This window comes from Palaemon carinicauda, chromosome 8 (genome assembly GCF_036898095.1).
Source record: "Palaemon carinicauda isolate YSFRI2023 chromosome 8, ASM3689809v2, whole genome shotgun sequence".
NCBI classification, from domain to species: Eukaryota; Metazoa; Arthropoda; class Malacostraca; order Decapoda; family Palaemonidae; genus Palaemon; species Palaemon carinicauda.
The window spans coordinates 13943083-13959368 of record NC_090732.1 but is presented as its reverse complement, the minus strand read 5'-3'; the positions used below and the strand labels follow the sequence as shown (position 1 = coordinate 13959368).

At 35.4% G+C, this 16286-nt stretch overlaps 1 protein-coding gene across 2 annotated transcripts in view; it reads right to left on the bottom strand.

The window, feature by feature from the left end:
• Positions 1-1601: 1601 nt before the first annotated feature.
• The window catches only part of DAT (Sodium-dependent dopamine transporter), a 285224-nt gene continuing 270539 nt past the window's right edge, over positions 1602-16286 (bottom strand). For both annotated transcript variants that reach the window (XM_068378502.1, XM_068378501.1), the window contains exons 12-14: positions 14859-14960; positions 11756-11926; positions 1602-2003 (exon numbers count right to left, since the gene is read on the bottom strand). In XM_068378502.1, coding sequence (XP_068234603.1) covers positions 1884-2003; positions 11756-11926; positions 14859-14960 — 393 coding nt within the window. In that variant the 3' untranslated portion in view covers positions 1602-1883. The remainder of the gene's footprint in view (positions 2004-11755; positions 11927-14858; positions 14961-16286) is intronic.

The following is a 16286-nucleotide window of genomic DNA, read 5'->3' as shown; positions in this document are numbered from 1 at the left end:
TCAGCATCAAAATACAACCAACGACATTATAAAACACGACCTCAATTGGAAGTAAACTTATAATCAGTTTTTAATTGAATAGATGTTTCTAAAGGTGTCGTTGGAACCCAGAGGACAAACAGAAGTACGGATGACCCTAACAAAGTCTTTCTTTTGTCTAAGAAAACGAAGAGTTACTACTTACTTACCACTAGTTAGTGAAGACAAACAAGTTCGTTAATCATTTGACAGTAATCATGTATAGGCCTAGACATTTGTATTTGAAATAAAAAGCTGGATACATGATGCGTGTTTCAAGTCAACTGGAACTGAATAGATGCTTTGTGAATACACAAAAATTTACATATCATGTCGGACTTGATTATCAAATCTACGAGTATTTGCATGGTCTTATCTAATTGCGTTTGCAATGCTTAATCAACTGTATTGGAAATACAACGCTCAACTATAGAATGATCAAGGGGAAGTATTCGTAAGTCTGTTAGTGTATAGGCTACAGCATACCAGTACTCTAAACCTACACACAGATACCTAACGCACATTTTGGAACCAAAGCACGAGAACCTTCCATCACGTTGGGTAAGCCAATATTCAAAGTGCCACTACAGTGTGTGCGAAGGTTATGCTAGGTAAACACGTAGAATATATCCACAAGGATGTGTTTATAATGATAATCGTTATTGTTATACCCAGTTACATTAAAATTCACGACACTTGACGTCTAATTTCACAACAAACAAATGACATCATCCTGTCCATCAGAAAAGACTGGGAAATGGTTACGTTTCCCACAAAATGAAAAATCTAAGCTAGGAACATCGAAGTTTGATTAAAATCAACAAAACTCACATACCGCCATGTGTTCTATTCACGCGCATACCCACCCACTTACGTACATGCACACACCGAGGAATTTGTACATAAAATTCGTCACGAGGAACAATACAAAACTATTTGAACATTTTCAACCCTTTCAGAAGTTAGACTAGTGTGCTTATTTCAAATGATCATATAATGCAAGTGAAAACAGACCGCTAATCATACAAGTTTCAGCGCCTGAAATATCTCGAGTTAAAGACCTTAAGCCAGGTGAAGATGCACAGTGTCACTGTCTTTCTTATTTGGCTAGACATCTCCAAAGTTTCTGAAAGGCTTAAAGCTGTATTGATATATCCACAATCGTTAATTCTCCCTCTACAAAGGCTCTTCAATTAAGTACACACACAAACGCCATGAAGAAAGCGGTTCTGTGATGATGTGCGTACATCTCTGCGAGTAAATGATTTTTGGCCAGGCGGTGACTAGATGCTTGGTTTTCTCTTGGGCTTTCAGGAAGTCCAACGACCTCGGGAGAGGCCACAAACATCTAATGAATCCTTAAAAGAAAGAAAATGAGTACGTAGGTCTAGAGAGGCTTAAATAAATCAACATTTTCAGCGAAAATGAGTACGTAGTTCTAGTTTAGCAAATCAACATTTTCAGCGAAGACTACCAAAGGTTACCTGCGGATGAAAATAAAGGATTATTCATGAAGACATTTTTTACAGTATTATTACATCATTTAGTCAAGTATTTCCTCTTGGGAACATCAAGCGAAAATGTTTTTATAAGATGTAATGTACCTTACATAAAAGACGAATATTTTTATCATTACTTACACTCAAGTTTTCGTAAACGTCTTTTCTCACTTCATAAGTAATGTTTACTCATTTTTTTTTCGTGCTTATCGATTTCAATAACCTTCAAATAACCACCTAATAAAACAGTTGAAATTTAAGATGGCCACAACGTATATTAATCAATGTTTTGGCCCTCTTATTCCTCCTACTATAAAGTAATAAATCTGCCTTCTTATATCCTACATGCTTGATCGGATAGGACTTCTAGACTGCATCTGGTGCCGGCGTGTCCGAGTTTAAGATGATTTGATTAGTCTCTGTTCTGACGCCGTTTCCAACAGACACTTGCTGATCCCGCCATGGCGTTGTTAACGTCTTGAGTCGCTGGAATGAATGTAGAATGGTGATTTGCTTCGCATGTGGATTTTCTATAGAAGCATTTCATTTAATTTATTATTAACTTCGTCAACTCCGTTGCGAAGGTTATGTTTTGATAGGGGTGTCTTTTGTATGTCTGTCTGTGTGTTTGTGATTCGCATAACTCAAAAACTATTTGACCGAATACCATGAAATTTGGTGGCGTAATTGACCATGATCCAAGAACAATTTGATTAGATTTTGGGAGCAATTAGGTTAAGGTCAAGATAACGAAAAGGTCAAAAACGTAATTTTGCTATACCGTGGTCAATTTTTATCCGATTTGTATGAAACGAGTGCCAAAATTGCATAATTAAATTGCATATCTTGTGATATACAACATGATCAAGGTCATCGTGGGCAAACATGAAGTTTAGTAGGATGGTTGACCATAATCCAAGGACAATTTTATTAGATTTTGGTAATAATAGGGTCAATGGTCAAGGCCAAGGTCACAAAAAAGGTAAAAAAATATTTTTGCTATATCGTAGTTATTTTCTATCAGATTTGCATAGAACTAGTGTCAAAGAGTGCACAATCCAATTACCTATATTTTGATTTGGGAGTGATTGGATCAAAGGTCAAGGTAAAAAACTTTTTACTTTTTTTTTTGCTTATCATGGTCAATTTTGATCGGATTTGCATTAAAATAATGACAAAATGTATATAACTAAATTGCCTAGCTTGTGATATGCAACATGATATAGGAGAAGGTATGCACTCAACCGAGTGCCCGTTCTAGTCTTTACCATATATTTCAGTGGCGGACAAACACTGTTTTTAACGCAAATATCTCCTAAACATATCATTAGATTTGTATGACATTTCAGCACACTACCTTTACATTAACATCCCTACCTAATAATATATTGCTATATTAATATTGTAGGAGTTTATTGAAAGATATAATGCCCAATATCACTTTCCTTCTTCACTCTGTCACACCATCTCTGCCACTTCTTTGAATTTCTGATTTTTATTTTAATTACGTACATAATATGTCAATAAGAGTGCGTATGGGCATGGTTTGGTCATGTTTTTCGCGCTCCCCAAAAGAGATTAGGTCACTAAACTTTCAACTGGGCTCAACAAGGCACTAGAAGAGTTGGAAGACCCAGGCCTACATGGCTGAGGACTATGAAGCGTGAAGTCAGAGATGATGAATGGAGAAGTATTGAATTAAAAGCTCAAGATAGAGACGACTGGCGAAATCTAACCGAGGCCCTGTGCGTCAATAGGCGTAGGAGGAGATGATGATACACTATAATGCCTTTGTAATTTTATTTAATATAGTTACTGTTATGGGAGGGTGCTTATGAAAACCAGAATGTGTCAAACAACCATGGACGCAATGGATAATTCCGTTGTTAATGGCTATTATAACCGACGTGTCTAAGGCGATCAGAACGATGAAGTGAGTTTTGGATTTGGCCAACCCAATGAAATCGTTTATGGTTGCTTTATGCGTTCTTTACCTTTTTAAATAATCAGTTCATGCCTTCATTGAATTTCCCGATCTTCCATCTCTGAGGTCCCTCTATGACTTAAGCAGTGATAGGGTATAAATCATTGACTGCCGAGGTACAGTCAATAACAATTTCTAGAATGTTGTCCCTTTGCCCCCCTAGGATACAGGACAGCCTTTTGCGCCCTGTGGTAGGGTGTAAGAATACTAACACCCTAAGTCCTGCGTGTAGTAAAAAGCAACTAAAAGGACAGCTGCTGCCTACAACTGCGGAAACTGCTGCCTTGCTATTGGACTATTTAGTCAAAGGCTTATCCCACCATCGATAACTGGTTGATGATTGTAAGGGTATGCGATCGTAAAAACCTTCTGCCAAATTATAAACCATGCTTGATGCTATTAGAAATGTGAATGCTGTTATGGCATCCCTGTAAGCGATGTGTGTCAGGATCCCCCTACTGGCGTTATAAATGGATGAGGGGTACCGCAGTGTTCACGACTGGGGCCAAAGAAGTTAGTGACAGAATGGAAGATCAGACCAGGTACTTGGAATGTCGGTACACTAACGGGAAGATTGAGGGAGATAGTGGATGTGATGGAGAGGAGGAGAGATATGGTGTTTGCAGGAGACAAGATGGAAAGGAAAGGGAAATAGAAAGATAGGAAATGGGTATAAGCTCTATTACAACTGGTCACGAGAGGAAATATATAGAGTTGAGGTTATATTAGGAAATAACTTGAAGGGAAAATTGGTATAGTAAAGAGAATAAATTATGCCTTTTTAAAGATTACAAGGATATTAGGGGATCAGATAATAAATATGACTTTAGCATATGCCCCTCAGAACAAAAAGAAGAATTATTTAGATAAGAGTTTGAGACAGGTAATAGAACAGTGAAAGAGGAGAAGTTAGTTATAGGAGCAGACATGGCAGAGTGGAGTAGAGAAGGGATGGATTTAAGGTCAATGGAGGCCATGGGATTGGAAATAGAAATGATGATGGGGAACATGTATTAAAGATTACTCAGAAGTTTGTATTGTCTTGAATGAACACCTGGTTTCAGAAGTTGGATAATCACCTGATAACCTATGAAGGTGGAGGAGTGGAAAGCCAAATAGATTACATCCTGGTTAGATGAGCTGACAAAAATAAAGTGATGAACTGTAATTTTGGGCTAAGTACGTGTTAAACAACATATACTGATAGTGATGGATTTTAAAATGATAGGTAAGAAACCAAGAAGAGAAAGAGATCTAAGAATCAAGGTTTGGGACCTTAAAAGAGAAAAGTGTGAGCAATTTAGGAGGATTGTGAGGGAGATGACTGTAAAGGTTGAACTTAGGGAGCGGACAGGGTAATAGAGAGGAATATATCTGGGTGGATAAAAACAGAGAAATTAGCGGGGAGAATGTGAGTGGATATGGTGTGTCAAAAGTGGCGGTGGGACAGAGAGGTGCAAGAGTCAGTTCAAAGAAAATCGAAGGGATTTAAGAGACTGGAAAGTAAGACATGCACAGGGTGCAGAGGAACGGTATAGAGAAGAGGAAGAAGATTCTAGGAGGAAAGGTATAGCTATTGGGAGAGCGGTAGAGCAATTAAATGAAAGGCTAGGGACAAGGGAAGAAGAAAAGGATATCTATAAGATTTCAAACTTGAAAAAAGGCAAAGACAGGATTCCAGGCAACTGGGAGCCAAGGATAGAAATGGAAATATATTGCATAGGAATGAAGACATTACGAGGAGATGGAGAGAATATTTAAAAAAAAAATATTGAATACTGAGAGAGAGAGCCTTATTGTCTTATTGCCTTATTTTTTGTTTGGGTTCCCCCAGGTCCCTCAGTGTGAGGCACCTCGTATATCCACCAGAGAGTTGCTAATGCATCTTCCGGTGTATTTTGCATCTTCCAGTCTTGGATGGTCTGGGATGCATCTTAGGTATTTATCGAGCTTATTCTTAAACACATCTACGCTCACTCCTGATATGTTTCTTAGATGAGCTGGCAGCACATTAAATAGTTGCTGCATTATCGATGCTGGTGCGTAGTGGATTAATGTCCTGTGCGCCTTTCTCAGTTTACCTGGAATGCTTTTTGGCACTATTAATCTACCTCGGCTTGCTCTTTCTGATATTTTAAGCTCCATGATGTTTTCAGCAATTCCTTCTATTTGCTTCCATGCTTGTATTATCATGTAGCGTTCTCTTCTCCTTTCTAGACTGTATAGTTTTAAAAATTGCAGTCTTTCCCAGTAGTCAAGGTCCTTAACTTCTTCTATTCTAGCAGTATAGGACCTTTGTACACTCTCTATTTGCGCAATATCCTTTTGGTAGTGTGGGTACCATATCACATTGCAGTACTCGAGTGTACTACGCACATAAGTTTTGTAAAGCATAATCATGTGTTCAGCTTTCCTTGTTTTAAAGTGTCTGAATAACATTCCCATTTTTGCTTTACATTTAGCCAACAGTGTTGCTATTTGGTCGTTGCATAACATATTCCTATTTAAAATTACACCAAGGTCTTTAATTGCTTCCTTGTTTGTGATTGTCTCATTATTAGGTCCCTTGTATGCATACACCATTCCTTCTCTGTTTCCATAATTTATTGATTCGAATTTATCGGAGTTAAATACCATCCTATTTATCTCCGCCCATTCATATATTTTGTTTAGATCTCTTTGTAGTGAGTTCCTATCTTCATCACAAGTAATTTCTCTACTTATTCTTGTGTCATCGGCGAAACTTCTCACTACGGAGTTTTCAACATCACAGTCTATGTCTGAGATCATAATAACAAATAGCAGTGCAGCTAATACCGTACCTTGTGGCACACCAGATATTACCTGGGCTTCATCTGATTTCTCGTCATTTGCAACCACTATCTGTTTTCTGTTTTGCAGGAATTCTTTTACCCATTTTCCTATCTTTCCCACAATATTATGCTTTCTCATTTTTTTCTCCAATATGTTATGGTCTACCTTGTCAAAGGCTTTTGCAAAATCTAGATAGATCACATCTGTGTCTTTTTCATTTATCATATTATTGTATATGTTTTCATAGTGTGCTATCAGTTGGGTCTGTGTACTTTTTCCAGGTACGAAACCGTGTTGACCCATATTAAACAAATTATTTTTGACCAAATGGTTCATTATTTTCTTTTTTATTACCCTCTCATACACTTTCATAATATGTGATGTTAGACTAACAGGTCTATAATTGCTTGCCTCTAGTCTTGATCCACTTTTGAAGATAGGGGTTATATAAGCTAATTTATGTTTAACATATATCTCGCTCATATCTACACTCTGTCTTAGCAGTATTGCAAGCGGCTTCGCGATAGTGTTTGCAGTTTTTTTTTAACAAAATCGCTGGAACTCCATCTGGTCCGGCTGCCGATCCATTTTTAATTTCGTTTATAGCCGTGACAATATCTGCTTCATTAATATCTATATCCGTTAGATATTCAACATTTTCTTCTCTCATTTCTGTTTCATTATTCTCATTCGCAATTCTTGGCGTGAACTCACTCTTATATTTTTCTGCTAATATGTTGCATATTTCGTTTTTTTCATTCGTTAGCCGTCCTTCAATTCTTAGAGGGCCTATTTCTATTCTCCTTTTATTCATCTTTTTTGCATAGGAGTAAAGTACTTTGGGGTTTCTTTTTATATTTTGAAGTGTCCTTTCTTCTAAGTCCCTTTTTTCATTTTCTTTCGACTGTATAATCTTTTGTTCTGCATTTTCTATCTTACATTTTATTTCCCTCATTTTCCACACATTTTTTTCTTTTGCAAGATTTTTCTTCCACTTTCTAATTTTCTGAAATAAGATCCTTCTGTCTCTTGGTATGCACGTGTTTTGTTTATTGTTTTTTTTCGGTACATATTTTTCAACAATTTTCTCCAGTATTTTGTACAGTATGTCCGTATTTACCTGTATATTATCACTTATAAATACATTTTTCTATTCTTTATTCAGTTCTTCATTTATTTCTGACCATTTTATATTCTTACTGTAAAAATTATATTTTCCATATCCTTCCCAAAGTTTTGTGCTTTTATTAATTCTGTGATCACTTGCTTTGGAATGAACTATCAATTCTATGACATTGTGGTCTGAAATTACCGTGTTATACACTATTATTTCTTTAACATAATTCACCTCATTCACAAATACTAGATCTAGGACATTTTCCTTTCTTGTTGGAATGTGGTTTATTTGTTGCATATTATGTTCTAATAGCATATCTTGAAGCTTTTCAAATTGCCTCTTATCTTCTGCGCTACTATTACTCTCTTTTTTATATGTATACATACAACCACTTTCTTCTATCCGTTCTTTCCAATCCACGAAAGGAAAGTTAAAATCTCCGGATAGGAGTATATTCCAGTCTTTATGGTTTCTACATATATCATCTATTTTTTCTATTATTATGTCAAACTCCTTAGTATTTGGGGGTCTGTAAACTACAATATTCACTAGTTTTTCAAATTCAAATTCTACCGCAATCAATTCACATTCTGTGTTGCTGTATTTTTCACAGACTTTTCCTTGATTTATGTCTCTTCCATATATTGCGGTTCCCCCTTAATTCCTATTTTTTCTGTCTGATCTATAAGTTTGGAAACCCTTTATCTGGTCATCACTGCCAGTCTCTTGGGAATACCATGTTTCACTTATATTTAATATATCTATTTTTTCAATTTGGGTTAGTTCTTCTAGGAACTCTATTTTCCTTTTAGAGTTACTCGTGACTAAACCCTGTGCATTCATCACTATTATGGTTTGTGTTTCATTCCCATTATTTAATATTGGTAATAATATGGATTCTCCCATGCTTCCTTCCTGTTCTGATAGGATGTTCTTTTCTTCATTTCTCGGAATTCTGCCATTAAAAAATCCAACTTTTCCATAATATTTGTTCTTTCGCCTTCATACTTATTTTTGTGTGTAAACCTGCAATTATCCCCATATCTGCACCAACCCCTGGCATTATATATGCATTCTTTGTAGTTGGGCTCTATTTGTGGAGATTTAGGTTGAAAGGCCTTTTTTGGTGCATAGTGCGGTATATACGCGGCCTGCTTTTTTGTTTCTTTTTTTGTTTCATTTTTGTTTTTCTTTTCAGTTTGCTGAGTTTTCTTACTCTCATTCATAGTTGCAGGATGCATATATCGACATTTTTTGTTGAAACTGCATCCTTTTCCTTCTTTTAGGGTTTTGCATATTTTTGGATGGAGATCTCTGCATTCGTCTCCATATCCGTCTAAATACGCACATTTACCATATATTTCATAATTATGGCATATCTTTGGATGCTTGTAGTAGCATCTTTCGCCAAATTTGCAATTCCCTCTTTTCAGCCTATTACAGACTATATCTTTCTTTTCTTTTTTTTCTTGTTCTTGCTCTTCCCTAAAAGTATGTAGGTCCGGGTAGAGTCTCTTGGGTCTATTATTTGTTTACATCTGATAATTTATTTCTTCATAAGTATGTTGTTGGATGGCATCATAAGTTATATCAATGATTTCCTCTGCATCCTTACACATATCCTGTTCATTTTTCTCTTTTTCTTCTTCTTCTTCTTCTTCAACTATTTGCAGCTTTAGTCTCGACTTAATTATATTTTCTATCCAGACTAAGCATGTTGAGCAGAATACCTTTGTGTCTCTATTTTTTATTTTTTTGCTGTATTTCAGCACATGTGGGGGTGTTGGAACATTACAGGCATTACATTTTCTAATCAGTTGTTGAGGATTATTAATGGAATACCATATCTTACACGTATTACACCATTTTGGCATTCTTTTTCCCAATGCATCAATCAGCATATTCACCATATTGGACTTGTTATTGTTCTTTGATGGAATGTGTTGATTGATGTAGACTTTCTTTATAAGTCTCTTTAACACTTGGAGAGAGAGAGAGAGAGAGAGAGAGAGAGAGAGAGAGAGAGAGAGAGAGAGAGAGAGAGAGAGAGAGAGAGAGAGAGAGAGAGAGGGGAGGAGCTCGGAGAAGCACGAAGGATTGAGGGGTCAGTAATAGAGATACGGAATATAGAAGTGAAGCGAGCATTGAGTAAAATGAAAAATGGTAAAGCACCAGGTCCATCAGAATTTCAAATTGAAATTGTCAAGATACTATCTACAGAGGGGGAAGAATGGATGCTATATTTATTAAGAGCAATATGGGAAGAGGAAATAATGCCTAAAGACTAGGAAGAGAGTCTAAGGGTATTTATACTAAGGCAAAAAGGTGATGTCATGGAGTATGGTAACTTCATGGGAATAAAACCAAAAGAGCATAGTTTGAAAATTTTAAGAGTGTACTAGATGAGAGATTGAAAGAGATTGTAAAGATTGGGAACCAGCAGTATGGATTCATTAGGGGGAGAGGGACTGTGGATGCCCTCTTTATAGTAAGGTACCTACAGGGAAAGAGGCTAGAGGGAAAATTCTGTGCTTTTGTAGATTTCGAGCAGGTTTACGATAGAATACCATGAGAAGTGATATTTTGGTGCTTGAGGAAGAGGAAAGTCCCAGAGAAGTTGGTTAGAACGGTAGAGATGATGTACAAAAGAACAAGGACTAAAATAATATCTGTTGGAGAAATAAAAATCTTTGAAGTTAGACTTGGACTACACTAGGGGTCAGCATTAAGCCCGATTTTATTTGTGGTGTCATAGATGTTTTAAGTGAAGAGATCAGAAATGAAAAGTTGTGGGAGTTGCTACAAGCAAATGATTTGGTGATTACTGATGAAAATGAGGAAGACTTATAGAGAAGTGTCGTACATTGGCAAGCGACTTTGGAGAGGGGTGGCTCGAGAGTAAATGGGGATAAGACTGGAGCTATGTTGAGCAGTAAGGAAGGTACGGGAAGGATAGAGGCTCGGTTATAAAACAGGTGGAACAATTTAGATACTTCGGATCTGCTGTAAGTCAGGAGGAAGAATGTGAGGCTGAAGTTTAGAATAGGATAAAAGCAACTTGCAGGAAGTGGAATCAACCTAAAAGTCATGATCTATAGTGCAGTAATGACCAGTGTCAATGTATGGATTGGAAATATGGGCTCTAAGATGAGAAATGGAAGCAAAGCTCGAGAGAACAGAGATGAGAATAAGATGTATTATGGGAATATCACTACCTGAAAGATTGCGAAATGATGAAATAGGAAGAATGGTAGGCGTAATGCAGATTACAGAGGTAATGGTGTGGGCACGCGTTGAGGATAGATGGTGGGGAGGGAGTGAGGAGAGCTTGGGATGAACCTGTAAAGGGGGAGAGGATCGAGAGAGAGAAAGGCAGAGAATTAGATGGCGAGATAAGGTGAAGGATGATATGGAGAGAAGAGGTTTGGTGGAGGAGGATCCTTTTGACAGATGGTACTGAAGACGGTGCATCAGGAAACCAACCCCTTAATGTAGGGATAACAGTGGAAAGAAGATGCAGGGAAAGAATAGTATCACACTTGTAGTAAATAATCATCTCTGTGCATCTACAACTACAAACCATTCTAACATATAATATAGTGAGGAAAATGAGGGAGGGACCCAAGATTGATGAGGGAGGCGATAGTGATAAAGAGGGCGAGAAAAGGGAGATCAAAGTAAGGGTAATTACGGAATGGTTTGGGAAGTTGTTGTTATGGGCGGGGGGGGGGGGGGGAGACAGAGAGAAATTGCCACAGTTTTCTTCTAATGCATCAACATGACTAGTCAGATTTTTGTTATTATTCACGATTAAACTCCTAACATAACACATACAGGAATATGGTATATGTTTGCCACTTAAAGTAGTTTCGGGCTGTTAAAAGTAGTGTGCTGAAATATCATGCAGATCCAATGAATCATTTAAGTAAGAAATATTTGCAAAAAAAAAAAAAAAAAAAAAAAAAAATGGTGTTTGTCAGCCTCTGAAATGCATAGTAGTTTTAGTTCAGTTCAAACGTTGAGCTTCCTATCTAGAGCCGTTTAATCTATATCATGAAACGTCTACTTGATATTAACTATATACATGAAAAGTTTATTACCTCCGCCAACGAAGTTGGAAGGAGGTTATGTTTTACCCCCTCTGTGTGTGTGTGTATTTGTTTGTTTGTGAACATATTCCTGGCCACAATCTTAATCGTAGAGCAATGAAACATTCAGGGATTAAGTCAATTGTAAAAAAGCTGGAAATGATTTACTTTTTCAAGTAATTTCAAGTATCTATCTATCTCATGACATAATCCCTCCTTTTCATGTGAAACTCACCTGCTTAGGTGAGCCAGGTGTCCTTGCGAATTTATAGATGGCGACAAACGGAATCATAATCATGGACGAGCCTGCCATGGTCCATCCTATGAGATCAGTCCACCACGGGAAGATCTTTGGGTTTTCAGATGATAACGAAGTATTGTTGCATAAGCCGTAGATGATGATTATCTGGAAGGAAATTGAGAAAAATAGAGTCCATATGTTACTGGATAGATCTGCTACTTTATAAAAGTCGACGTGTTATTGAATAAATCTCCAACTTTATAAAAGACAACGTGTTACTGGATAAATCTGCTACTTTATAAAAATAGATGTGTTACTGGATAGTTCTGCTACTTTATAAAAATAGATGTGTTACTGGATAGTTCTGCTACTTTATAAAAATAGTTGTGTTACTGGATAGTTCTGCTACTTTATAAAAATAGATGTGTTACTGGATAGTTCTGCTACTTTATAAAAATAGATGTGTTACTGGATAGATCTGCTACTTTATAAAAGTCGACGTGTTATTGAATAAATCTCCAACTTTATAAAAGTCAACGTGTTACTGGATAAATCTGCTACTTTATAAAAATAGATGTGTTACTGGATAGTTCTGCTACTTTATAAAAATAGATGTGTTACTGGAGAGTTCTGCTACTTTATAAAAATAGTTGTGTTACTGGATAGTTCTGCTACTTTATAAAAATAGATGTGTTACTGGATAGTTCTGCTACTTTATAAAAATAGTTGTGTTACTGGATAAATCTGCTACTTTATAAAAATAGATGTGTTACTGGATAGTTCTGCTACTTTATAAAAATAGTTGTGTTACTGGATAAATCTGCTACTTTATAAAAATAGATGTGTTACTGGATAGTTCTGCTACTTTATAAAAATAGATGTGTTACTGGATAGTTCTGCTACTTTATAAAAATAGTTGTGTTACTGGATAGTTCTGCTACTTTATAAAAATAGATGTGTTACTGGATAGTTCTGCTACTTTATAAAAATAGATGTGTTACTGGATAGATCTGCTACTTTATAAAAGTCGACGTGTTATTGAATAAATCTCCAACTTTATAAAAGTCAACGTGTTACTGGATAAATCTGCTACTTTATAAAAATAGATGTGTTACTGGATAGTTCTGCTACTTTATAAAAATAGATGTGTTACTGGATAAATCTGCTACTTTATAAAAATAGATGTGTTACTGGATAGTTCTGCTACTTTATAAAAATAGATGTGTTACTGGATAGTTCTGCTACTTTATAAAAATAGTTGTGTTACTGGATAGTTCTGCTACTTTATAAAAATAGATGTGTTACTGGATAGTTCTGCTACTTTATAAAAATAGATGTGTTACTGGATAGTTCTGCTACTTTATAAAAATAGATGTGTTACTGGATAGATCTGCTACTTTATAAAAATAGTTGTGTTACTGGATAGTTCTGCTACTTTATAAAAATAGATGTGTTACTGGATAGTTCTGCTACTTTATAAAAATAGATGTGTTACTGGATAGTTCTGCTACTTTATAAAAATAGATGTGTTACTGGATAGTTCTGCTACTTTATAAAAATAGATGTGTTACTGGATAGTTCTGCTACTTTATAAAAATAGTTGTGTTACTGGATAGTTCTGCTACTTTATAAAAATAGATGTGTTACTGGATAGTTCTGCTACTTTATAAAAATAGATGTGTTACTGGATAGTTCTGCTACTTTATAAAAATAGATGTGTTACTGGATAGATCTGCTACTTTATAAAAATAGTTGTGTTACTGGATAGTTCTGCTACTTTATAAAAATAGATGTGTTACTGGATAGTTCTGCTACTTTATAAAAATAGATGTGTTACTGGATAGTTCTGCTACTTTATAAAAATAGATGTGTTACTGGATAGTTCTGCTACTTTATAAAAATAGATGTGTTACTGGATAGTTCTGCTACTTTGTAAAAATAGATGTGTTACTGGATAGTTCTGCTACTTTATAAAAATAGATGTGTTACTGGATAGTTCTGCTACTTTATAAAAATAGATGTGTTACTGGATAGTTCTGCTACTTTATAAAAATAGATGTGTTACTGGATAGTTCTGCTACTTTATAAAAATAGATGTGTTACTGGATAGTTCTGCTACTTTATAAAAATAGATGTGTTACTGGATAGTTCTGCTACTTTATAAAAATAGATGTGTTACTGGATAGATCTTCTGCTTTATAAAAGTCGACGTGTTACTGGATAAACCTGTTACTTTATAAAAGTCGACGTGTTACTGGATAGACCTGTTACTTTATAAAAGTCGATGTGTTACTGGATAAATCTGCTACTTTGTAACAGCCGACGTGTTACTAGATAAACTTGCTACTTCATATAAGTCTGTGTTACTGGACAGATCTGTTACTTTATAAAAGTCTATGTGTTACTGGATAGACCTGTTACTCCTTAAAAGTTGATGTGTTACTGGATAGACTTGCTACTCAATATGTAATTGGAAATCTCGTCATTAAAGTGTCGGTGAAGGCGAGGACTTGAGATATGAAGTTACTAATAATTATCTCTACAAATTAAAGTTACTTACCCAGAGGATAGGCGAACTCAAAAAACTTTTTGTAACATATTATCATGATTCAATTATCATGAATTCCATTCCAAGAATATCATAATCATCCTTCTTAACTAGACATATCTGTTCAATAATAAGAACAGTTGTAGAGCCATAGATTATCAGTAAATAAAACAATTATGTTTTCAGATTCATGAAATAAAGATTTTCAGCTACCCTATTATCTGCTGCAAACGTATAATCTATTTTAGATGATATATTTATACATTTATTCATACACCTGAACACACACATATATATACATACATACATACATATATATATATATATATATATATATATATATATATATATATATATATATATATATATGAATATACAAGTATACACATAAACATATGTGTGTGTGCATGTATGCAAAATATGTGGTCAATAGTTTGTGTGTTCAATGCATGTATATGAGAGAGAGAGAGAGAGAGAGAGAGAGAGAGAGAGAGAGAGAGAGAGAGAGAGAGAGAGAGATACTGTAATCGACGTAAACTGATAACTTACCCCGATGAAAATAGGCGCGAAGTACTGGAGACATGTCCTCCAGTAGAAACCGGGAGCAAAGCCTATCATTTCCCGAATATCATCACAAAGTCTGGCAATTCCTGGAATGACGTCATTCAGTTAGATAGTTAGGCCATAAAGATGGGTAATTGTTTACTGGTATTTTATTAGAACATTAAGAAGGACATAAAAAGTCTATTATCTTCTGGAAGGATGCGGTACTAGGCACCAAGCTGAACTTGACACTATTGGCTTGTCTAAATCATGAGCCTGATTCCACCTTATATGTTCCCATTATATATTTTCTTATAGTGATGTTTCTTATAAATCAATATACACATTATCATAGTACAAACTACATTGGTAAAGTAACTATTTACAAACATAAAATCTTAATGCAAATTGCATTATTGAAAGGAAATAGAAACATCGAACGATGCTATCGTGGAAGAATTCAACCTTTAATAGTAGGCCTACAAGCTTCTATGTTTTAATTGATTCTAATTAAAGAATTCAAACTATGGAAGAAAAGGGCTTCAAAATTACATTGATAATTTGGACAAATTGGTTGGAAACTAGAATAATTGATAATAAATTTTGTTTTCGTCACACACAATTAGGGTTCAGAATGTAAAACATTGACGGTGGTTTGGGACTGCTAGGCAAAAAGATCTTGTGTCTTGCGCTTTGCAGAAGTTTACAACCAACAAACGACGGTGGTTTCGTGTGCATTACAAAATAATATTACTGTTTTCGTTGTTTTTATAAAATCAACCGTTGAATGGTAATGAAACACGAAGTAATTCGAGGGAAGAACAAAGATTACAGAGTGAAGGAAGTACTGAGCAAAAGACAATGAGGGATTAAGTTGTGCGTTTGAAATATTATATCAACTTATTTGGGGGTACCTCCTTTCTAGTGGAAAAAGGCATGAAGACAGGTTTACAAAAATGAATATTAGAAATGTCCCGGGGTAGAGCAAATAAAACTATAAAATAAATAAAATGGAATAAGGGTAAAGCCAAAGACTAAAAATGTTTTAGAACCATTGAGGGCCAGCGAACACGTTTGTAAAAAGTCATAAAAAATCTTCCGAGTTACTATGAGGAAATGTTCATGATAAAGTTAACAGTCTGATGTAAAACGAAGAACAATTCTAGAATTCTTGTATGGCCCAAAAAATTAAAGATATTTGTAGCAGAATAATAATAAATAAAAACATTATTTGATTTTAACGATTCTATAAATAGTAAAATATGCCGACAGAATACAAAAGGAACAGTGATAGTATGTGAGACCTAGCTGGAGTGTTTTAAGGGCAAGTAACATAGAGCAAATATTTAAAGGGAAAAAGATTATTTATAGAAAGGACATTATGGACAAGAGGGGAGAAGGTTAATAGGAAACGGGGCTGAAAGGTTGAAGAAA